At 49.3% G+C, this 25,777-nt stretch overlaps 1 protein-coding gene across 1 annotated transcript; it reads right to left on the bottom strand.

The window, feature by feature from the left end:
- Positions 1-129: 129 nt before the first annotated feature.
- On the bottom strand, positions 130-25,777 carry kat6b (K(lysine) acetyltransferase 6B; the record flags this gene model as incomplete). The annotated part of the gene is made up of 18 exons (XM_080542491.1): positions 130-2,672; positions 2,793-3,006; positions 3,217-3,548; positions 3,725-4,043; positions 5,406-5,690; positions 6,595-6,754; positions 7,167-7,398; positions 9,343-9,436; positions 9,819-9,980; positions 10,130-10,271; positions 10,371-10,483; positions 11,716-11,837; positions 13,146-14,197; positions 15,757-15,886; positions 16,555-16,636; positions 17,070-17,185; positions 19,955-20,063; positions 25,127-25,777. The coding sequence occupies 18 exons, from the start codon at positions 25,775-25,777 to the stop codon at positions 130-132; spliced, it is 6,858 nt and encodes a 2,285-aa protein (XP_080398617.1).

Below are 25,777 nucleotides of genomic sequence, written 5' to 3'. Positions count from 1 at the left end.
AAAAAAGGACAACAAACAAAAATGTCAACGAATAAAAGGCCAAATTTTGTGCATTCTGGGAATAATAAATGCACGTAGAGAAGAAACAACGTCCGGTCGGTCGGTTGAGAGTTCGTTGGTTACCGTTAGTTACCGCCTAATGAAGGGCCCTTTGAGGGACTGCTTGGACATGCCCGCAGTGTTCATGTAACCATGGTGACCGGCCGGAGTGTACATCATGTTGCCGTGCGGCGGCGCCTGCATGGACTGCTGCGGGTACGGCTGCGGCGTGCCCATCATCTGCATAGAGTACTGGGGCGACTGATTCATGTAGGCCGCCGCCGCCGCCGCGTGGTTGCCGTGGTAGCCGCTGTTCATCATGGGCTGCGTCATGCGGTAGCCGTTCATGGCGTTGAGCGAGGGCATGTTCATGGTGTTGACGTGCTGCGTGTAGGCGGGCGCCGGCATGATGTTGACGGCAGACATGTTCATACGCGGCATGGCCGCCAGGGAGCGGGAGGGCGCCTGCATGGACACCGCCTGCGGCCCGCGGCCGTAGATCTGCTGCTGGTGGTGGTGGGAGAGGGGCGCGGCCGACTTGGAGCGCATGGAGAGGTGGGCGTGGTCGTGGCTGTGGGTGTGGGCGTGGCTCTTGGAGGGCGCCATCTGGGTCTGGATCCTCTGGGAGGGCGGGATCCCCATGTTGCGCTGCAGCATCATGGGGGAGGAGCTGAGGCTGCTGGGGGGCGGGGGGGTCATGGTGGCCTGCACCTGGGAGGCGGGGACCCCATGGTGCGGGGAGGGCTGGCTCAGGGACACCAGGCCCGAGTGCTGCGATGACAGGGAGGCACTGTTTGCATAGGATGTGATGGTGGGGGGGTGGGAGGCGATGGTGGGGGGGTGGGAGGCCGAATGGTTGAAAGGCAGCGAGTGAGGGTGCTCCATCAGCGTGTTGGTCAGCTGCTGCAGTTTGGCCAGGCTGAAAGTGGCCGAGGGCTGGGCGTAGTGGCCGCCGGCGTACTCCCCCTGGTTCATCCTCTCGTAGAGGCTCAGGTTGGGGTTGCCGGACTCGGGGATGTCGCTCAGCTGCATGGGGGCGGCGAAGTTGGTGGGCATCCCGCACTGGGTCATTGTCTGCTGCGTGGGCCCGTGGGCGTGGGCGTGCCCGTGAGCGTGGCCGACGTGCCCGTGCTGGGCGGCGGCGGCGGCGGCCACGTGCTGATTGTGAAGGCTGTGTTGACTGTGTTGATTGTGCTGGCTGAGCTGATTGTGCTGGAGGTGGTGGTGCTGATTGTGGGTTAGGCCGGGGTGGGGGGGCTGGAGGCCGGGGTGGGGGGGCTGGAGGCTGTGGGGGTTGAGATGCTGCTGACTGTGTTGGCTGAGCTGATTGTGGGCGGCGGCGGCGGCGTGCTGCTGATTGTGTTGGCTGTGTTGTTGTTGATTGTGTGGCGCCAGCCTGCTGTGGGGGTTGTGTTGACCGTGCTGCTGGCTGTGTTGACTGTGGGTGTGGGTGTGGGTGTGGGGGTGCTGGCTGTGGCTGTGGGCGGGGTGGCTGTGCTGACTCCTCTGGCTGTGCTGGGCGTGCTGCTGACTGTGCTGGCTGCCGCTGGGCGGCCTCTCCACCGCCACGCAGCCCGGGGGGGACTTGACGTTGACGCTGCAGTGCTGGGGGTGCGGGGGGGAGCTCAGGCTGTTCTGCTGCTGCTGCTGGAGCATGCCACCGCAGCCCCCCCCGGGGTTGCCCACCACGCCGGCCATTTGCTGGCTGACGGCACAGCTGCTCTGGGCCAGGCCGCTGGGGGGCCCGATGACGCCGTAGGGGCAGCTGTTGGGAGGGGGGGGCCCCGACCCGCAGATGCTGCCCCCCAGCGTGGAGTCGTAGCTGCTGGGGTTCTCGTAGTTCTCCGTGGTGCTCTCGATGCTCCCCAGGTCGCTGAAGCCGCTGTCCACCACCTGCTGCGAGTGGTCCGACACTGACGGCACGTCCATCATGGGGCTGGTCTCCATGTTGTGGTGCGAGGGGACGGAGATGCCGCCAGCGCCGCCTCCGCCTCCGCCGCCGTGGTGGTCCGGGCTGATCTGGGTGTAGCTCTCCAGGAGGGACACGGCGGGGCTGCTGACCGAGCGGACCGACTGGCTGGGGTGGGAGTGGGCCGAGGAGGAGAGGGGGCTGCTGTGGTCCGACTGGGGGCAGTCGTCCAGGGGGCCCAGCTGGGCGGGGCTGTGGGGGGCCACGGGGGCGTAGGTCTGCAGGCTCCGGCAGGCCTCCTGGGTCTCCGTGCAGTCCTGGAACACGCTCTCGCTCTCACGCTCCGTCTCCCGGGTGAGGGACTGCACGGCCTGCGCCGTCTCCGAGTCCACCTCGGGGCAGGCGGAGGGGGGGTCCTCGCCTCTCTGCGCGGGGCTCGGCGCCGGCGGGGGAGGGTGGTGGTGGTCGCCGGGACCGGGACTGCGACTCTCCTCCTCCTCCTCGGACTCTGAATCAGCAGGGTGGTCAGAGTCCAAGGCTGCGACTGAAACTGCCGCGTTTGACGTTGTTGTTGTTGATGATGTTGATGTCGATGTCGTCGATGTCGTAGTTGCTTCCTGGAGGTCTTCTTCTACCGCGCTGGCCGCCGGGGGCTCCTCTCTACAGGCCTCTGCAGACTCCTCCTCTTCCTGCCGTAGTTCTGGGTCGTTGTCGTCGTTGGGAGCTAAAAAAGGCGGGGTGTACTCCGGGAGTTCTTTGGAAGGCTCCGCCTCCTCCTCTTCTTCTTCTTCCTCCTGCTGCTGTTGTTGTTTATCCTTCGCCGGCTCCATAGGCTCGATGTGACTGTCGTCTTCATCGTCGGCGTCCTGGTCCTCCACGCGCGCCCGCTCTTCCTCCTCTTCCTCGTCGTCCTCGTTCTCCGCCGTCCCTTCGGTGCTGTGCTCCACCTCTTTGGACGGGGAGTCTTCCTCCTCCTCCTCCTCCTCCTCCTCCTCACGCTCGCTGTCCTGCGACGCCTCGTCCTCGGGCGGGTGGTCTGGGGGGACCTCCTGGTTGGCCTCGCGGCCGGCAGATCCCGCAGGAGAGCAGACGGGAGAGGCGACGGGAGAACACGTGGGGGAACACACCGGGGAACACGCCGGGGAACCCACGGGAGAAGCCTCGGCAGAACTCAGCTTGTGACGACGGGAACACTCTTCTTCCTCCCCCTCCTCCTCCCCCTCCCCCTCCTCCTCCTCCTCCTCCTCCTCCTCCTCCTCCTCCTCCACAGGACTGCGGGGCGCCGAGGGCAGCTTCTCTGTCTCCGTGTCCAGGCTGGGCGCATCTCTGCTGGGCTCGCTGCTTCCCTCCATGACGGTCGGGGCCCGGTCCTGGTCCTGGTCCAGGTGCAGATCGGGCTCCTCCTTGGGCTCCTCGGCCTGGATGTGGTGCTCGGCCTCCAGGGGCGTCTCCGGAGGCGTGTAGAGGTTCAGCTTGAAGCCCGTCTTCCGCTCCTTCTTCAGCCTCCACTTGGGAGGGCCCCGCTTCACTCCTTTGGGCCAGCCCTTCTTGCGTTTCACGAGTCGAGGCCTGCCCGGTTTCTTTGCGAGCGCGCCGGCTCCTGAAGCAGAGAGAGAGAGAGAGAGAGAGAGAGAGAGAGAGAAAGAGACGGAAAATCATCAGCGACGTGACCTGACCGTACCACAATGGATCTGTCGCGATGATCGCTTTCAAAATGCATCATCATAGGAGGTTAGTTGTAGTAAACGCCGAAAAAAAAGAAGAAATAATAATTACCCTCGTTCCAGTGTTCACGGTCGTCTCTCTCCTCGTTCTTCTGGAGTCGCGGGCGACCTCTGCGGCGCTTCACCGGGTGCCTCAGCTTCTCCTTCTTCTCCTCCGCCTCCGCCTCCTCGTCTTCCTCTTCCTCCTCCTCCTCCTCCGCCGCCTCGCCCACTCTGCAGGTGCGCTCCAGCTGAGGCATGGGCCTCTCGTCTTCGGAGTTGTCGAATGGCTCTCGGAGGACCACCGTCGTCTCGGAGATGGTCTCCGTCGTCACGCTGCTGTTGATCCTTTTCCTCTTGGGGCCTCGCTTTCGACTGAGCATGACTGGTCTCTGGAACAGAATACAGAACAAGTACGTCGTTACGTGCCATTTTGTACGTTGTACAAATGTTCATGATGCACGAGAGGGGAAAACCGACGGTTACCAACCGACAGGGACACTTCGGTGCCACGCTAGTCGTCCCTCACCAGTCTCTTTATAACGACATTCTACCAACGAGGAGCGACAGTTAAAGCCTTGTTTGAATGTGTACGGGGAGACAGGGCCTCCTAAACTCTTCCTGTACCGAATATAAAAAAAGAGAGCGAAACCACACTGTGAGCCCCAGTGCTTGAACAGTTCCTTCCCACAGATGCCTGGTTTCACAAACCACAAATGAGGCTGAGAGAGAGAGAGAGAGAGAGAGAGAGAGAGAGAGAGAGAGAGAGAGAGAGAGAGCAATGAGAGAGTAAATGCGCAGACCACAGGCTGTACTCTACATACTCTTGACTTTTCCACTGACTGGTTTCTGTCGACCATGTAATGTTCTCTCCATTGTAGCACTTTAACTGAAGGACGAGGGAGGCCGATAACTGTGACAGATTCACTAATGAACTGCAGCAATCACTGAGACTCTCGTTCGGGGGGGAATTAGTTCCTTAACCGCTGTGATGTGAAATGGGAGAGAGAGGATTTGCTCGGTCACAATGACTTCACAAGACAATGTGGTTGTAATCTCATCTCCGGCACAAGGGGGCGCTGCCATATTAGACGAAAACAGATGTGAAAACACCAAGGAGGGTATTAAATTAACCATGACCACTGACAATAGTGCAAGGTTTATCCTGCAGTCTCAACAGCGCCAGTGAAAACAGAAGCTATTATCCACAGCTTCAGGCTCTCACGGATGCTCGATGACGATACGGAGAAGGCAGTCTGGGCCTACCCGATCATCGCCAGTCCTGAACAATTAGAAGATCTTCTCCGTCTGACTAGGTAGATGGTACATCGGTATGGTCACATTGTGCTAACAACGAATGATAAAATGAGGATGGCTGTTCATAAAAATCACCATTCAATCCAATAGATATTTCCTTAAGATGGATACTTTCACAGTTCACCCAGCCGAAACGCCTGGGTTACCAGTACACCCGACCCTGTAATGAGGCACTTTATCAACATTAGAAAAAGAAGGAAAAAAAAACGGTGGCGTGGGGTGGTCCAGTGGTCTAGCACCGCGGTCTAAAGTGCACACACATGCCCGTGTCGGCATGGGTTTGAATCCGGCCCGTGCCCTGCTGACATGCCCTCTCTTCTCCCTTCTTCTCATTACTTTCCTGTCTGTCTTCACTATATCTGTCCAATAAAATGTAAAATATGAGTGGGACAGTGCCCCGAAATAACTTAAGAAAAGAAAAAAAACGATTCAATCACCTTTCTCTTGGCTCCGAGCATGGCGTGGGCTTTCGTCAGGATGGGTGGCGAGCCATCTGAATCTTCATCTTCATCGTCGTCGTCGTCGTCATCGTCGCTGCCCTCCTCAGAGTCCTGCGGGCGGCTGGCGGTGGCGTGGGGGCGGCGCTCGTAGGTCCTGTAGGGGTTCTTACAGCGGACCTTGGTGGGCGGGTGCCTGCCGCCGTGGGTCATCATGTAGACCTCCCTCTCCTCCTTCTTCTTCTTCTTCTCCCAACAGCTGGCCTGCTCCTTCAGCCGCTCCGCCTGAGAAGAAGAGTGAGGCACGTTATTACGGGGAGAACACACAGACACACACTCAGACACACACTCACACACACACCTCACACACACACACACACCTCACACACACACACACACACACACACACACACTACACACTACACACACACACCTCTTGACTGTACAGCAGTAGTCAGACAGGGCTGACGGGAAACTTCCGATAAGAAAATAAACACCATGACAAACGAGTCACCACAGGTTGGGATGATAACGACACGAGCAGCCCCTGATTGGCCCGGTTGTCAGAACGCCGCCCGTTTCCTATTTAAGCAACCGTGGCGAGATTGCATTTCATGGAATATTTAGTTACTATTAATTATGTAGCGAACTGATTTGGGGCAATTTTGCACAACATTAAACGCCTAGTGACAGCGAACACGCTTCGCCCGTTAATGGCCTTGGTATGAACTGGCTGTCTAATCACACAGTACTGAGAGAGGCTGCCTGGTGACAAAGGAACACGCACAGCCTAATCCTCAGCCCTTTGATGTGTGCTCAGCCGTCGCTCAGCCCTGACACACACACACACACACACAGGAACACACGCACACACAGGAACACACGTACACACAGGAACACACGCACAGACGCACAGACACACAAACACATGCGCAAACACAGGAACACAGGAACACAAACACATGCGCACACACAGGAACACACACACACGCATACACACAGGAACACACACGGGCATAGATACACACACGCACACACACACACACACACACACACAGGAACACACTCACGCACACGCGTAAACACGTGTACACACACACACAAATGCACAGACACACACACACACACACACGCGTCTCTCTAGCGTGTCATCTTCTAAAGCACGGAGAGTACGGTAGAGGAGACGTACGTCCATCTCCGCCTCCCTCTCCTCCTCGGACAGGACGGCGTTAAGGGCCACCAGCGGGGTCCAGTGCAGGGCGTCTGGGTCCACCTCGTTCAGCCTGGGGCTGACCCTCAGCTTCTCCATGTGTCTCTGGATCAACCTGTCCCGTCTGATCACCACAAACCTGAAACCACCGAGTCAGAAAAAAGAAAAACCACCCCCCTCAACATAAATTCATTGATAAGACAATTCATACCCAATTTAAAAAATCTATCCGAAAACATTCATATCGATTTGAAGAAATGAGGACGCTGTCCATACAGATCAGCGTAATGGACGATGTGTAGTTAAAACATACAGGAGGGGGATGGGGGGATGGGGATTCTTTTGGAGTGCCAGGTGCTGCGTGTCCTTGGGGCACTTAACCTGACTTACTTCTGTCAATATCCACGGCGCATTAATGGACCCATGTTAATGGACCCATGTTAAAAATACCCACTGGCCTGGATCAGTCAGACAGACGGGCACCCAGCCAGAGCCGAGCTGAGCAGGCAGGCAGGAGAGGGAGAGAGAGAGAGAGGGGGGGGGAAACTGACCTGCCATCCTGTCTGTCAATCATGCAGAGCTGCTGGAGAGTGGCTGCGATGTCGTGCGGACACATCCCAGTGGCCCTGCTTATGCCTCGAACACTGATGTGTTTATCTGGCTGCTTATAGAGGGACTCCAGTATGACACTTTTCCAATAAGCCAGGTAGGATAAGCGACCCAGATCAGACAGCGGTTTCTCCGGGGATCCGGCTTGTCCTTCTTGCCTGGTGAGAAGGTAACCTAAAAAAAAAAAAAAAAAAAAAAAGGAGTGAGGGAGGGTGGGGGGTGGGGGGGGAGGAGACACATTCAAACAAACAGCCCAAAAAATATTTTTTTTTTTTTTTTTGTCAAAGGTAGGTAGATGCTGCTAGGTGTTATTAGATTGCATTTCAATTTTGAGTCGTATGAACATTTCGGGTCTTTATGTACTGCCGGGTGAGACATGAAGACGGCTCTGGCAGGACGGAGAGCTCCATTTTCACCTTCAAAGAGTATAAAAGGAGGTGAGGCAATCAGTTTCCCTCCCTTTCAACCTCTGTCAGATGCTATGATACATGCTGGCAAGGGCAACAAAGGAGGCTGAGGGAGAGAGGGAGGCAGGGAGGAGGGAGGGAGAGAGAGAGGGAGGGAGGAGAGAGAGAGGGAGGAAGGGAGGGAGAGAGAGGGAGGGAGGAGAGAGAGAGGGAGGAAGGGAGGGAGAGAGAGGGAGGAGGGAGAGAGAGAGGGAGGGAGGAGAGAGAAAGAGAGGGAGAGAGGGAGGAAGGGAGGGAGAGAGAGGGAGGGATGGAGAGAGAGAGAGAGGGAAGGGGGGAAAAAAGAGGAGAGGAAACAAAGCTGCCAAACAAACGTAGAGAAGCAGCTGGATGTCATCGCTCACAAGAGGCCGTCCTTTAGGAGAGATAATGAACAGGAGAAGAAAAAAAAACGAATACTAAAAAATGTATCTGTATGTAATTAGTTTTATAGCCGTCCTGTCAAGGGTCATCCATTATAAGCAGCATGAAATTAATTAATGCTTTTTAATGTCTGCGCACACCCACTACCAGAAACCAAACAAGCCAATCTAATCACCTCAACTCTGAATACATAGTTTGGTAATTGTTACAATATTCATTACCAAAGCAGAGGAGAGAAGCCAATGATTACACACACACACACACACACACACACAGAGCAAACTCATGATGGATACTTAAATGTCTGGTAATGTTTGTGTTTAAACAAATGGATTCGCTACCGTCTGTGAATCCAAAAACAAAGCACTACTCCCACAAATTCCTTTTGAGTGATGATTAGAGTAAGTAACTATTTTTCCACACACACACGCAGAGGCTAATGCCTGGCCTCTCAACACGGCTACCTGAGACGCTGTTCTTTCTTAATACGACCCAATAAAACACGACGTCGTAATCTAAACAACTTCCAGCTCCAAAGCCACATTTTCCAATAAAGCCCTCAAAGAGCTCAGGACTCAGCTGTGCTCAATCTCCCTTAATCCCTGTCTTTGTTATCAGCACGCTCTCAATATCGCACATCCTCTCCCTCACATCTCTCTCTCAATGGCTCCCAAAGTGAACAGGAAATCAAATGCTCCATTACAGCTCTGAGACACACACAGACACACACAGACACACACACACACATTACACACTACACACTACACATTACACACTACACACACGCTCCAAAGAGAAAACCCTTGAACTAATAAAAAAGAGCTATCCAAAATCCAACCTGTCCAGATCTGCTATCCAAACACACAAACCCACTCAAAGGCAGCGGTTGTTTTCTTAAGCAGACCGCAAGGCCCCTAAATATTACATGTGTTGTGTTTTACAGGAATAAAACATTAGAATCAATTCAACCTCATCAAAATTCAGATTAGGGTGGGTCATTTCAACAAAAAAAGAGCCCCCCCACCCCCAACCCCGAGGCAATACTAAGGCCAATAACATAATTGGATATCAAATATTTATATATGCAGAGAGAACCTAATACTTTTTAATTCCTAATTATATACGATTACTTAAGTACGTAAACGGCTTGATTCACCCGTTTCGACGACTTAACAATATCAAGGACACACAGTGTGTACACACACACTCACACGGCACACAGATTATTTAGAAATAGACTTGAGTGAGGATTCAGTTTCATGTTCTTAAAACGCATTAAGGAACTTACTGAAATCAATAAGGAACCTTCCAAATCCCTGCCTTTGGTACTGAGGCATGATCATTATGCAGGAGACATTGTACTTCTGCTGGCAAAGCTTCTCCTAAGGGAAGGGGAAACAGATCAAGTATGTCAGGCCGCTGCTGAAGCTGGCAATTTATTGCACCTGCCACTGTCCTTGTCTAAAGCACACACACACACACACACACACACACACACACACACACACACACACACACACACACACACACACAGACACACAGACACAGACACAGACACAGACACACACAGTTTGCTTTTAAGAAGACAAATATAGCACAATAAAACTGTAACTGCATTAGTCTAATGGAACACAAATCCTGAATCAATACATCACCAAACCTGACATTACAGAAACATTGCTTATCATTATTAACATTAGGAAATCATGACTTATATTTTTTTTAAAGAAAAAAGCCCATGAAAATACATCTTCATATTCATACCTTGGAGAAATAACCCACAAGATGACAGCCCTTCTCATCGTTCTTGGTAAGTATGTAGAACAGGAAAGGCTCCACATCATAATATAGGGTTTTGTGATCCAGGAAAAGCTTGGCCAACAGGCAGAGGTTTTGGCAGAAGAGCTTGCTGACATTTCCATCAACCTAAATACGGAACAAAAAGAGCAAGAGGACATTGTTCAAACAGTTCATTTTCTTTCTCCCTTTTTTTTTCCTCCCTCCAAAAAACATTGGTGCAGATTGCATGCAGGCTGCATACAGTCATTGCTTTATTGCTGTAAAGGGCAACTGACCTCGAACACGGAAAGGTCCTCCTTTCGGTAGATCTCATTGGCTGGTGGGTGAAACCAGCCACACTTCTTTGCGTGTCGCTGGAGGATGTTCTTGCTCCTCATGTACTTCAGACAGAACTCGCACAGATAAAGCTTTTGCAATCTGACAAGGACAGAGAGAAAATACTGGTTGTATTCAACACAGCAGCTGAATATTAAGAAGGCAGACCGTTGAACCTGAGGGGGCGCGGGTTAAGCTTACCTTGAATATTCAGGTGGATAAGGCGAAGAGTACCAGGTCTGGACCTCGAACTTCCCAAACTCGATGACAGCTGGGTAGCGTCCAGAGTCCAGGTTGTTCATCGTTCCAGATCTCTAAACATGTCAGACACAAGACAAATGTCTCAGTCATATTGAACGCATGAGCATTCAAACTACAGCAGTGTTTCCCACAGGATTTGAGACTGAGGTGAGACTGTGGTGCGTTTATACCATGTATAAATATATATTTTAAAAGGCTGTGTAAAAAAATAAATAACAACAACATGTTGACGGTGGAACACGTTATGCAGCAGCACTAACAAATGCGCAAAAAAACCAAACAGCTCTAAAAATACTTTCAGTTCGTTACGAGACTATGGTGGGACAAATTACACTACGGTGGCCCGCCACAGTCTCGTCTAGGTAAGGCAAACACTATAGTTAAAGCAGATATGAATGACTGATGTCAGAGAGCCAACATAACCCTCATCGCCTGGTCTACAACTGAGTTACACACATTCAATCTTTTCAGATCGACACAAGTATCGGAAGAGGCTAAACCACCCGTCTTCAGGGCAGGGAGGGCCACCATCTTCAAAGTGAACAAGCAACGTATGCAGTACATACATCTTTCACTTAAACTTTTACATTTACATTACATTTTTGGCATTTAGCAGACGCCTTATTCCAAAGCGACTTACAATCACTACATTTGAATACTAAGCATGTGAATCAGCAGTCCACTATTCGTTGCAGGAAGAGTACTCTAGCTCGGGCCCGGGGCCACTGATAGAAGGAAAAACCTTCTCCCTATTATCGCCTTCTACTAAAACTTTTTTTAATTTTTTTTAATTTTTTAATATTACTGGAGAAACTGAGAAACAGTACAAGGGGGGCAATAGAAGTTCTTAGGGACACAGTAGAGGGGAAAGCGGGTGTCTTTAGGAGACGTAGTGGTGAGGGTCAGAAGATGTCTCAGGAGGAGCAGTTAAGATGTAACCTGAAGAGATGGGTCTTCAGTCTACGACGGAAGATGGGTAGTGACTCTGCCGTTCTGACAGCCGTGGGGAGCTCATTCCACCAGCGGGGAGCCACTTAAACTTTTACAGACTTTAACTGCTGTGCTATTAACTTATTTGTTTGTTATTGTTATAAGAAGAAGGAGAAGGAGAAGAAGAAGGAGAAGAAGAAGGAGAAGAAGAAGGAGAAGAAGAAGGAGAAGAAGAAGAAGAAGAAGGAGAATAAGGAGAAGGAGGAGGAGGAGAAGGAGAAGAAGAAGAAGAAGGAGAAGGAGGAGAAGGAGGAGGAGAAGAAACATCATCATCATCTTCCGGACGACCTCTCACCTGGCCTGAGAGCTCCTGGACTTGTCTGTACATGTCCACGTCCTCCTGTGTGACGTGTTCCCTGGACACGGCCACGAAGCCCGTCTGGGCCTCCTGCTTGATGCGCAGCTCCCCCCCGCAGCCTGTTACCATCACAACAACAACAACCACACAGCTCCATCAGAGGCTCGCCGCAGACACATGCACAACCCACTGGTCTCCACGAACAGAGCTTAACAACTGCTATTCTCGTCACTGAAGAAGCTCAGAAAAGCTTGTGTTCGTTCTGCTTCCATGTGTTTGTGTACGTGTGCGAGTTATTCAGCCAGTTCCAGGCAAAGATCTCAGGGGAGGTTCAGGTGTATGTATCATCTTTGCATGTTTATATGAGAATCCCTTAATGTAATGAAGTGAAACTAAATCAGTGTAATTGAATAACAGCTTTCATGTGCTTAGTCATCCACCAAGACAGCTTTTCCCATGAATTAAAAGGCAGATGCAGTGACAGAAGCTAGTGTAGAAGAACACTACTATGATGACGAGAAGCAATGCTGGAAAGCAAGCAGCTACTACCAGGATAAATGAGACACTCGGAAAAAAAACACTTAAAAACAACTTAACAACAACACAAAACATCATGAGCAGAGAGGTGATACGTCAACCGCATGTTAAGAGAAATTAGTTGTGTGAGTTTTTTTTTTTAAAGATGTGTTTATGCACTGTTATTGTTTAACACACCCAACACTTCCCTTCTCTTAGCCCCTTGGATAGCAGATTAAAAAGGGGGAGGGGGTGGGTGGGTAGGTAGGTAGGTACTGTGTCTGTGATGTCATGTCCAATCTTGAATCTCCACTGGTCGGTGGACCATTGGGGGTGTGTGACTAATGATAGTCGGAGGAGAAGCTGCTGGGTGGTGGTGGTGGAGGTGGAGAAGTGGTGGTGGTGGTGGTGGGAGAGGGTGGGATGGCAGGAATAGAGAGCTAATGCAACTACAGAGACTAATAAGGCAGCGATCACAATGGGGGGGTGGGGGGCACTACTGCAGGGGGGAGGGGGGACAGAGCAAGGAGCAGCATGAGGGAGTTAGTGGGCCATGCACTATGACACAGCCGCCGGCGGGAGATGGAAGGCGCTCAGGGTTCCGCAGCCCAAGTCAAAACGCAACGGAATTGGGTTAAAAAAACGAAATGAATATTAAAAGTAGGTGGTATAAGATTAGTAGAAGGAAACTGTTACATGTGTATATAAAAAAAGTGTTCAGTGGCAAATTGCGTTTCTCTAAATTTTTTGTAAAAAGAAAAAAAGAAAAAAAAGAAACATCAGCTCAAAGTATGGAATATATAAAAAGAAATAGCCAGTGACAAGCCTTGGGGTTATATATAAAAAAAATAAAAGACTCAACTAGCGAAGACGCAGCAAGTTTTAGTCAGGAGCTCGGGGGCATTGCTTACCATGGTCGTGTTCCTGCTTAACTCTTCCGTCTGTCACGCCTCCCTTCCCTGGCGAGGGCGCTGCCTTGTGAGGGGTCACTTTATATCTTAGCCTGCCTAGCGTCCTGTGCTTTTTATAAAAGGGGTTACGTCTGAAATGGCTGACCACCTTAAAGGCCCTCCCCCTGGGCCGGCCCGGCCCGGCCGACGAGGAGGAGTGGGACAGTAACCTAGTCTGAACCTCCCTCCTCCCGTGGCGCTGCTGGGGGGGAGGGGGGCACGGCGTGGACGACGGCGGGCAGGAGGACGGGTCCTGCTTACGGTGTGTGCGCTTGGGCGGCGCGTAACAAGGCAGTCCCTTTTTCCGTGATTGTCCCTGAGTGGCATAGATATGAGAGAGTCCGTCAAAGAGTCCCTTAAGCTGGTTGTTATTGGAGAGGCTGCTCAGGGACGGGGCGCTACTGGACTGGCTGGAAGAGCTCTGGGGGGAGTTAGCGGAGGTGGGGGAGGAGGTGGAGACCTGCGAGGCGGGGCTATGTCCAGGTAACGTGGGGGGGGGAGGGGGGGGGAGTACACAGGGAGATGTGGTGGTGGTGGTGGGGGTGGATAGCTTTTGGGTGTCGGTGGCGGTGGGGTCTGCCGCCGAGGTGAACAGCTGAGACAGCCGCGGCGGTTTGGGCGGGCCCTTGTCTCCGGGCCGCTGCGAGCGCGAGGGGTCGTCTACGCTTTCGACTCTCGACCTGCAACGGCCGACGGGCGAGGGGGTAAAGAATTTGGAAAGCCCGTCGATAAGCCCTTTGGTTTTCTTGTTAACAGTGACTTTAGCTGGGGTGGAGGTGGGGGGGGTGAGGGGGGGAGTGGAGGTGGGGGTGGAGGAGGAGGAGGAGGAGGAGGTGAATTGGGAGGTGTCACCCGCCCAACCAGGGTCTGCAACAGCCAATCTGTCTCTGGCGTCCTTCACAGATGCAGCATGACCAGATGAAGTGGAGGAAGAGACGGAAATCTTTTGACCCCTACCAGGTGACCTCCTTCCTCCCAGTGTTACCGCGGCAACGTCACCTCTGCTCACAGACCTGCAGGGGAAACACACAAACAAGCAGCATTTTAGGGAAAGATACTGAATGACTGTTACATTTTTAGGCACCCATCTCTTCAGGCTACACCTTAACTGCTCCTCCTGAGAAGTCTACTACCCCCCAGCACTGTGTCTCCAGAGACACCTGCTTCCCCCTATATTATGTCTCCTAAGATTTCTACTCCCCCCCCCTTCCCCCCTTGTACAGTTTCTCCAGTGTCATATTTCTTTCTTCTTCTATCACGACGACTGCCAATGGCCCCGGGCCTGAGCTAGATTACTCTTCCTGCTACGACTGGTGAATTGATGATTCACTTGCTTAGTCAAATGTATTGATTGTAAGTCGCTTTGGAATAAGGTGTCTGCTAAATGCCAAAAAATGTAAATGTAAATGAAGGAAGATAAAGGAAAGACACTAAATAAATATTACATTTTTAGGGAAAGACACTGAATGACATTAACATGTTTGACATTTAGCACACGCCTTTATCCAAAGCGACTTACAACAAATACAAGTAAGTGAATCATCTATCCACCAGTCAGGAAAAAGGAATCTATGCTCAGGCTTGGGGCCATTGGCAGTCATCGTGCTAGAAGAAGGAAAATATATATTTTATATTTTATTATGACACTGGAGAAACTGTACAGGGGGGTAGAGGGTAAGTAGATGTCTCAGGAGGGACAGTTATGAATGTGTACATTTTTACCAGTTAGCAGACACTTTTATCCAAAGCGACTTACAATCAGAGACTACAGGGACAGTCTCCCTGGAGTAACTGAGTCTAGGGCACAATAGTGGTGGTGTTCCCACTTTTAGAGAGAGATACTGAATGAAGACACTGATACATTTTTAGGGAAAGACACTGAATACATTTATATTTTTTTTTTTTTACCATTTAGCAGACGCTTTTATCCAAAGCTACTTACAATTAGAGATTACAGGGACAGTCTCCCTGGAGTAACTTAGGGCTAAATGCCTTAGTCAAGGGCACAGTAGTGGTGGTGTTCCCATGACCTTCTGATTATCACCAGTCCAACTCACTATCCACAAGGCCATCACTACCCCCAATGAATGAACGAATGAATGAATCAATCAATCAATCAATCAATCAATCATCAGCCCACTCAGATGTACTGTTCTACTAGGGATTTACTGTCTGCTTTTTTTATTTATTAAGTACACAAGAGTAAAATTCTTTGGCTTTGGTTCCTCAACATTGGCATTGCAGTACCAAGATACAATTCAATACAAGTGTACAAGTGTAAATAAATGTTCCCTTGGGGGTTTATAAAGTGCTACTCTACTCCTTTAAACAAAACAAAAAAACAAGAGAACAAGAAACGTTTATAGTATACTGTACATATTCACAGCAACATAACATGAGAGGTTGTGATCCTCTTCCCACGTAGCTTGGACACCTCACATCTCTACTTAGACATCTGTGTGGGTCATGCCCTGGCAACGTGGGAGGTGATTCACACACGACTGAGGAGAGGAGAGATGCATCGCATTGATAAACGAGACAGAGAGAGAAACAACAATATTGGGAAACTTACATTCTTTGTTTGAGTTTATTTCTGGGCCTCCCGATTGGCTTTGCATATCGACGTTTGATCTCGTGGGCTTTCTTATGCAGCAGTTTCTTCCCGTTCTCGTTGGGCTTACAGACTTGGCAGAGCCACGTTCCTGGAGGATGTCCAGATATGGGGATAGGGGGGGGGGGGGAAGAGAGAGAGAGAGAGAGAGAGAGAGAGAGAGAGAGAGAGAGAGAGAGAGAGAGAGAGAGAGAGAGAGAGACAGGGCGAGCGAGCGAGCATCGGTTAGGCGGGTTTATCAATTCTAGAGGACACATATTCATTTGAAACATTTCCTTTTAATGCCGAGAGGCCCCGGCGAGATCCCCCCCTCCTCCTACTCTCCTCCTCCCGACGACAATCAATTACTCAGCACAAAAGAGGGAAAATCCATAAGAAAAAACATCGGGTCAATTTACTGTCCGCTGAAATAGACTTCACGTCGGCTCGTTCCGCTGCAGGGGGCTACGCACACACTTGTATGAATCGCCTGCCAAAACGTCCTACTACAGCGCACCGTCATTACAAGCATTTATAGCTGTAGGGCTCCTGTACTGTAATCCACAGATAGCAAATCTCCCCTGGGACACTGGGAACCATTTGATATGCATGCAAAGCTCCTAATAAGCCATGGCAGGGCTGAGTGACAGCCACAAAAGGGCCCTCTCTCTCCCTCTCTCTCTCTCCTCCCAGACTATAAAAGAGGAAGGGCTTTTTTTTTTCTCCCTGAGATGACAGGAAACAGGAAACCTGGGAGCCGAGCCGGTGTAAACACCTTACCTTTTGGCATCCTTGAAAGCGGCGGGTTGCAGCACTCCATGTGAAACCCCCGATCACACGAGTCACAGAACAGCATCTCATCCTGAAAGAGAACAGCAGGAATGGGTGTGTGTGTGTGTGGGGGGGGGGGGGGCGGGCTTCCCTGTTGCATAGATGTACCACCACCACCTTCTGTCATTGCAGTCTAAAGAGTCAAAATGTCTGTTTGTTTATATGAGAAAACGCCATACAAATCCAGATGACAATTGATGGGTTTCTCTCAATTGTACAGATAACTGACTGACAGTTGCTTGTTGTTGTTGTCTAAGGATATGGCCAGGGGGAAGGGTTAGGATCCATGGTAACACAGCGGTCAGGGTGAAGAGGATATTTGTAACCTTGACTTTGGTTCGAAGCTTTCAGAACAGTATTCTCAGTATCGTCCATCTCTGTCTTTTACGCTACAGTAGACTGCATGGGATGGGGTAGTATGAATCAGCAACAACAACAACAACAATAACATCTAGAGTACTTACAGCGTTTTTCCCCTGTATTCGACAGGAACTGCACGTTTTGCATTCTATACATTGCCATCGCAATCGCTTCACATTGGCGGTCAACTCCGGGGAGAACTTCAAACATGACGGATGCCCTTCAGGAGTAATTAGAGAGCGTGTTAGGGTCACACATAACTGGCGTCACATAGGATAGGATATCCTATATTCACAGAGCAGGAGACAGGATGACCTTCCCATTATGTTCACACAGGAAGGTTAAATATTAACATATTGCTTCAGAAATAAAGTTGGGACGTGTGTGTGTGTGTGTGTGTGTGTGTTTGTGTGTGTGTGTGTGTGTCCGGACCTATTATTTCCTTCTTTTCGCTCACCACAAGCTGTCTAAAAACAGTATGATCAAACATCTGAGCCGCTAATTAAAGATAATTTGATCCTAATGAGGCAGAAACAGTACCAGCGCTCAGTCCAATGGAGGCCGATCCGTGAAAGTCATGTAAAAGCCTTGCCTTCTCCCTCAACCGGCTCGCTCACATGGCTGTAAAACAGCTGTTTTACACTGAGAGCACAATTTGTGTACACTAGGAGCGGTTAATGAAAACCACCTCAACGCTACTTAGTCAAATTTGAGCTATAAAAATGTCGCCTGGAGAACAAATCCTTATGGCATTTAAAAATAATTGTTCGACGCAAATGACTCCTTAGGAGAGGTAATTTTATGGAGGGTTTGCAATTTTGTGGGAACAAAACAGTAAAGGAGAATGACACCAATCTGCAGAACACAAACGACTGAACTTTGATTCCCCTCCCCTCTCCCTCTCCCTCTCCCTCTCCCTCTCCCTCTCTCGCTCTCTCTCTCTGATGGTGTCAACCAGAGAAGCTAGTTCATTCTGATACGAGCTTGAACGACTTGAGTGATTTCAAATTCTAATGGATACTTAAGTAGACTCTAGCTTTCTTTCGAGCCCATCACGGACTGTTAGCAATTTGAATCCCCTTAACTGTCCAATTTCAACAATGTTCAATGTTCCAAATAAATCTTTCAAGAATAGGGATTTACCCAAACCGCACAAAAACACACAAGTGGAATATGGCATCTGCCCCGACAGTTCCTCAAGAGTCGCTGCTACTGTTACTGCCCCCAACGTGAGCTTGTTCTACAACATCCTCACCAAATGGCAGATCAACCTTGTATCAATACACACCAGCTCTTCTCGCCACAACCCAGACTACTGTCTCCAACCCAGGCTACTGTCGACAACCCTACTGTCTACAACCTAGACTACTGTCTACAACCTAGACTACTGTCTACATCCCTACTGTCTACAACCCAGACTACTGTCTACAACCCAGACTACTGTCTACAACCCTACTGTCTACAACCCTACTGTCTACAACCCAGACTACTGTCTACATCCCTACTGTCTACAACCCTACTGTCTACAACCTAGACTACTGTCTACAACCTAGACTACTGTCTACAACCTAGACTACTGTCTACAACCTAGACTACTGTCTACATCCCTACTGTCTACAACCCAGACTACTGTCTACAACCTAGACTACTGTCTACAACCTAGACTACTGTCTACAACCCTACTGTCTACAACCTAGACTACTGTCTACAACCTAGACTACTGTCTACAACCTAGACTACTGTCTACAACCTAGACTACTGTCTACAACCCTACTGTCTACAACCTAGACTACTGTCTACAACCTAGACTACTGTCTACAACCTAGACTACTGTCTACAACCCAGACTACTGTCTACAACCTAGACTACTGTCTACAACCCAGACTACTGTCTACAACCTAGACTACTGTCTACAACCCTACTGTCTACAACCTAGACTACTGTCTACAACCTAGACTACTGTCTACAACCTAGACTACTGTCTACAACCCTACTGTCTACAACCCTACTGTCTACAACCCTACTGTCTACAACCCTACTGTCTACAACCTAGACTACTGTCTACAACCCTACTGTCTACAACCTAGACTACTGTCTACAACCTAGACTACTGTCTACAACCCTACTGTCTACAACCTAGACTACTGTCTACAACCTAGACTACTGTCTACAACCCTACTGTCTACAACCTAGACTACTGTCTACAACCCTACTGTCTACAACCCTACTGTCTACAACCTAGACTACTGTCTACAACCTAGACTACTGTCTACAACCCTACTGTCTACAACCCTACTGTCTACAACCTAGACTACTGTCTACAACCTAGACTACTGTCTACACCCCTACTGTCTACAACCTAGACTACTGTCTACAACCTAGACTGTCTACAACCTAGACTACTGTCTACAACCCTACTGTCTACAACCTAGACTGTCTACAACCTAGACTACTGTCTACAACCCTACTGTCTACAACCCTACTGTCTACAACCCTACTGTCTACAACCTAGACTACTGTCTACAACCTAGACTACTGTCTACAACCTAGACTACTGTCTACAACCTAGACTACTGTCTACAACCTAGACTACTGTCTACAACCTAGACTACTGTCTACAACCCAGACTACTGTCTACAACCCTACTGTCTACAACCTAGACTACTGTCTACAACCCTACTGTCTACAACCTAGACTACTGTCTACAACCCTACTGTCTACAAGCTTACTGCAGCTATGTTGTTGTGATTGTTTGTGGGCCCAGTTGTTCAAAACGTTTAGTCTGGATCGGAATGATCCTGATTCTTTTTTTGCTATCCAGGACCAGATCTATCTGGCTGATTTTGAGTCGTATTGGGGAAAATGAGCCCGCTCGATCTGGATCCTGGATCAGAGAAAAGAATCGGGATCATTCTGATCCAGATGAAACATTTTACAACCGGGCCCTGGTGTTATACACAGCGAGGCGACGCCAAATGCAACAACTCACCACTGCTCCCACAGTCTGCGCAGGACAGCAGCTCCTCCGGCCTCTTGTCCCGGTTCGACTCTTTCGTCCCCAAACAGAAGCTGCATATTGGGATGGGGTCGACACGTAACTAGGGAGGAGGAAAAGGACAAGAAAAGCATTGTGTTTGAAAAGGCTTGGAGAGGCTTGGACTAAGACTGACCAGTCTACAACACTGCAAGGGTCTGCAAATGATCCTTATATTTATTAAAATACCAACACCCTGTTAGTCTCCCCATCACTCTACCATCACTTTATTAGTATTACTTTACCTATTTTACTTTATTCTATTATTGTATCATGCTGCAATGCCAATGTTGAAGAACCGGAGCCAAAGAATGTTACTCGTGTGGGCAGTCCCACTCATATTTTTCATTTTTATTTGACAGATACAGTGAAGATTTAGACAGGAAGGATGGGTGAGAGAGAGGAGGGATGACATGCAGGATATGTCCCCGGCCAGATTCGAACCGGGGACTCTGCGGTTAACCCGCTACGCCACCTAAGCGCCCAATAAAAGCAATTCTGATTCTGATTGAGAAACTGGCCTTGAGGGCCACTAAAGGCATGCCGGGCCAGGCGCTGCAGCTGAAGTACTGCAAAGGTCTTGTGTCTGTAGAAAGCTTGACACTATTGTTATCATATTATACTTAACTGGACTGACAAAAGCCATGTGCGGTAGTTCGGCTAGCTTTTATATTGAAGGTATTTGGACAGAACATATCCAGATATTTGCTTAATACAATGATATGCGGAGACATGTACAAGTATACATTAGGCATTACATTAGGCTTAGCAGTCAAAGCTGTGTGAATCAAATGAGAATTAATGACATTACAGTCTATCCCTGACATGAGTTGTTGAACATGTCAACAGAATAATTAGCACTTCTTGCCCACAGAGGTACTGCATAATGTAACAGATCCCCTCCTCTTTTTATCCACCCAATCTGAAAGGGGATGTGATAATCGTAGTTAAAGGGCTTAATCCAATTTCAAAAAGCTTACACTACAGTTTGAAAGGATTAGCCAGCATGTAATCAAATTACCTTAATAATAAAACATGTTCTCTCATTGTTGCCGAAATGATTCAAATCCATTGTAGTTCCAGCAAGTCTCTGAACAAACAGTCACTTAAAGGCTTAGAATTAAGTTCAAAAGTAGTAAAATCAGCTCATGGTTTAAGAGGATTTTCCCCATTGATCACAAAGAACTAATGAGAGAAAGACCCCTGAAAAGAAAACACAGAAGACTATAGACCATGTCTATTGTGAATCGTTGAGTGCCTGCTGTGTTAGTGCTGGAAGTCTTTGAAAACCCAAGTCTTTTGCTCAATATGGAATGTGACGGAAAGACTAAATATCTTTGCACCAACCACCTTGAAAAACAATAACACCCCCCTCCTCCACAACACACACACACACACACACACACACACACACACACACACACACACACACACACACACACACACACACACATCTCCTCTGAGACCGGGTTCTTATGGAAAATAACACTCACTGGGTGTGACCATAAATAACCCACCTCATCATCGCTTTACACACAAACGGCTCATCAATTGACTAGAGCTTTGGAAGGCGCTCTGGGGAGGCCCATAATTAGTTTCCTGTTTCTATGAGACAGATCAGCATCCTGGCCTCAGCGGCTTGTTTGACCTCCAAAACCTCCATCGGTGTTGACCTCCCCGTGGCCGCCTGGCCTCACATACAAATCGGGGGAACATTTCTAAGAGGCTTGTCAAAAAGGCTAACATTTCAACGAGTCACTGTTTCAAACCAGTTGGGTGTAAACTGTGGGGTGGGGGGTGGGGGGGGGGGGGGGGGGGTGGAGGGGTGGGCGATACCCCGCTGGGATTCGGCTATTGTTCCAGGCCGTTGTATAAATGGATTGATACCGCGAGAGAAAGCAGTTTACAGCCTACATCGATGATTACTCCGTTTCCCCCAACCTGCCGGGTCAATAGCAGCGTGGAGGTGCTGTCGTTAGGAGCTGACTGCTGGGATAACAGTGAACACCACCAGCTTGCCTTTATGTAAAGACAACGACTCTTGGGTACTATAGTGATGGCTGACTGACTGGCTGGCTCAGCCTGCAGGATACATCACATCATCGTTATGCTGCAGAACAGCCGAACCACAAGCTTCCTCCAGTAGCTACAGTCACTGACAGGGTTAGCAATTTGATGTGGTTGAAAAGTCAACTGTCTGGAGGATGCGTTCACATGACCATAACGCGTCAAACTTTGTCTACCTTTGGTCTTTTGAAAACAGGTTTAATTTCTGTATTCATGAGCATTGTCAACAATGAAAACAAACAATTTTTTCTTGAGGAGGAAGTACATTGAAAACGTTGTTTCATACAGAGTGAACTCTTCAACAAAGGGTTTAATATCAACTCCTCAACGCTGTCTGGCCCTTTCCTAAATGACTTCATAAACAGGAAACAGGTCTATCAAACAGAGTTCATAGGGTTCACCTAACAGCAGAGCTGTTTGTCTACAAGCAAACACACATGTTCTCTACACACACACACACACACACACACACACACACACACACACACACACACACACGCACACACACACACACACATTCTCTTCCTTATGTACTGCAAAATCAGAACACTGCCTTGCATGCCCCACGCGAATCAAGACCCAGGGTGATGTAGAAGACCTGAGTAATCAAATAAAAAGGCTATAGATAGTATAGTACAGGGATGCTTCAGTAGAACTCAAGTTTGTATCGTTGCGATAAGCAACACTGTAGGGCTGTTTGCACTACATGAATAAAATACTTCCAAGTCATGAAAGGCATCGCTCCAAAAAGGAAAGGCCTCTGTGGACCCTTGTCAAGTGGCACTTAAGCAAAAGTCTACACAGTTGATATAGGCAAGTTTTACAACCCACTGTATACTTGAAAATGTATAAATTCCCCACAAGGCAAAAAAAATATGAAAGTCTAGTCTTTAAGCCATTGGAGAATTCATGCTTTCTTTCTCTCCAGTAGGGAAATGCCTGTGATGGGTGATTAAACAGAGAGAAATTGGAAATGCTCAAAGTGCTCTTGAGAAGAAGAAAAAAACACAGCTGAAGAGGAGATGTTACTGATTGACTTGGGGATTCCAAATTAAGTACATTACAGGAAATGACACTGCTTCAAAGACAAGGTTGTGTTTGCTACGGGGGGGGGGGGGGGTGGTCCTATTAGAAGACTGCTGTTAGAGAGAGACCGAGTAGTTACATAACACAGGCCCAAAAAAAAGAAAAGAAAGTCTCATTCCTCGCCTTTGTTCCTGCCAAACTCACTTTAGAATCTAATAAACTTTGACCCAAGAATTCTCTCTGTTTTCCAAGAGTTTCTCATTTCCTTACCCTCGCTAGTTGTGCTCGAGGCCTACTCACTACCCGAGAGGACAGGAATACCTCATCCTCTGAAACACACAGTAAACTTGGACTAAAATGATGTCATCGACTAATAGTGATGTGTTGACATGCACCAGTCGGGACTGATACGGAGCGGGCTTGGTCCACAGTACACACTGGACAACCATGACTACCTTATCACTACAGTACACCGTTTCTCACCAGCTCAGTGGCCTTGCGGTTAGAGTCCCACCCTTAGATTGGGAGGTTGTGTGTTCGCTCCCTGGCCGAGTCATACCAAAGACTATAAAAATGGTACCCGATGCCTCCCTGCTTGGCACTCAGCATTAAGGGGTTGGATTGGGGGTAAGACCCCCGGGACATACCAGCGTCATGTCCAGGGGGTGTACATCAAGCCGCCTCACGCTACGGCCCTAAGGGCCATTAGGCTCAAGAACCATCGGTTCTCAAGGCTACTTACTTACTTTACTTCCTTACACAGTTTCTCAGCAGTTCTCACAGCTTTACTTTCGGCATGACCACACAGACAGAAACTGTGGTCGCAGTGTCAGGAGTGTCATTTCCTGATGTTCAAAATGAAACTGAAGGGGTCACAAATGTCTCTCAAAGGCCTACTGCATCATTGATACTATGTAGCATCTGAGTGGAAAAATACAAACACAATCACTGAATAGAAGATTATTACTATAACGTTTTAGCTGCTTTAAAGAAATGCAAAGGATCAATTTTTTTTATGCAACAGCATGCCTGAATCCTGAAAGCCCTTTGCTGTACAGTGCTTTAAACTGGGAGGTACGAAACTGCTGTCAATAGCTTATAGGGTAACGTTCACCTGCAGAATGGACTATTGCTGACTGGCAGTGATGGACATGCAATTTCTGCCGACTGAGAAGCATCTGTGTCATGTGTCAAAGTGAGGCCAAAACAACGTGGGCATGATAGCCGTCCTTGTTCCTATCGTCTAACTACAGTGTTCCCCAAATACACACCTTTATAGAACGAACGAACGAACGGACACACACACACACACAGACAGACACACACACAGACACAGACACACACACACACACGTCTGAAAGACAAACAACTTATCATGGCTTTCCCTGTTTAGTTACAAACCTGTACTAACATGTCTGATTCACCAGTGGTTAATACAGTCAGGTCTGTTAGAGCCGGGTGGGAATGAAAGACTGCACATCCTTGTAGCTCTGCAGGACTGAAACTGAAGGTCCACGGTCTATCTAACAACATACTGTACACATGCAAGGCCAGAAACAGTTAAAAAGGTGCATCGTCCTGAGCAAACAGGACACCCTTTATCAAACGTTATTTCAATGTTCTCCGAACCCATTAACCCACTGTAAGTGACCGACTGAGTTCTGTGTCAACAGTATCCTGTTTCTTTCCAACTGTCAACATAACATCAACGCATTCTGACTCTGCCAGGCAAACTGTTCCATGGAGCAGAGCTCCCATTCATCTCAATGCCGCCGTGATCCAAACACATGACCTCAAAGTCATTAGTATCAGCCATAAATAAACCAGATACCAGTATCAGTGAATGTATCGCATATCCTCTGATACCCTCAGATATAACACATACTGTATTTGTGGTTGGTTATCTGGCTGTAAATCGACCAACCTGCGGAGATATGACGTTAACGAGATGTGGGATCATTATCGGTGTGAGATTACAAAGGGTTGGGAGTCGACTCGGCGGTGATGACGAGGAGGGTCCCTTTATCACGTTACCTGGTCTCTCTCGTGTGGGAGGAGAGTCACGCACGCCGCGGCCAATGGGGAAGCACTCGGACACCTCAGGCCCCTCCCCTCGGCGTTGCCGTGGTTCAGCCGGTAGCGCGGGCCGTTCTTTAGCAGCCGGCTGTTGTTGACGGCCCGTTTGGCCGCCAGCCGCAGGCGCTGCTGGAAGGCGGGGTTATCGATGATGGCCGCCAGGTCGTCCTGGTTACGCAGGTACCGCTCCATGTTCTTCAGAGAGGAGCCGTGGTTGTCGTCCAGACCCTCCAACGCCCTCCGGATCATTTTATTCCAATCGACGTGGCGCAGGTCGCTCGAATTCCACACAGGAGTCCTAGATCCCTTAGACGACGGCAACACAGATGGGTTTGTTGTCGCAGCGAGTTGGGGACCGGGTCCAGATCCGATTCGCCCAGGATTTCCGGGGTCCTTGTAGGACGCGCTCCCCTTGTTTGTAACTTTGAGGATGGAGCCATCTTGAACACTTAATTCCAACTGCTCCAGAACGGTCCTCTTGTCCAGGCCGTGCAGCGTCGCGACCGCATGACAGATGCGCTCCTCGGAAGGCCTCTGCTTTTGCCTTTTGATCTTCTGTATTGCTTCAAGAATCCACTCCGTATAGAGAGGGTTTGCAAGTTTTACCAT

This window comes from Nansenia antarctica (assembly GCF_963989245.1).
Source record: "Nansenia antarctica genome assembly, chromosome: 11".
In the NCBI taxonomy this organism is placed as follows: Eukaryota; Metazoa; Chordata; class Actinopteri; order Argentiniformes; family Microstomatidae; genus Nansenia; species Nansenia antarctica.
Note: the sequence above shows the minus strand (reverse complement) of the source record. Positions and strands in the feature narration are given on the sequence as shown.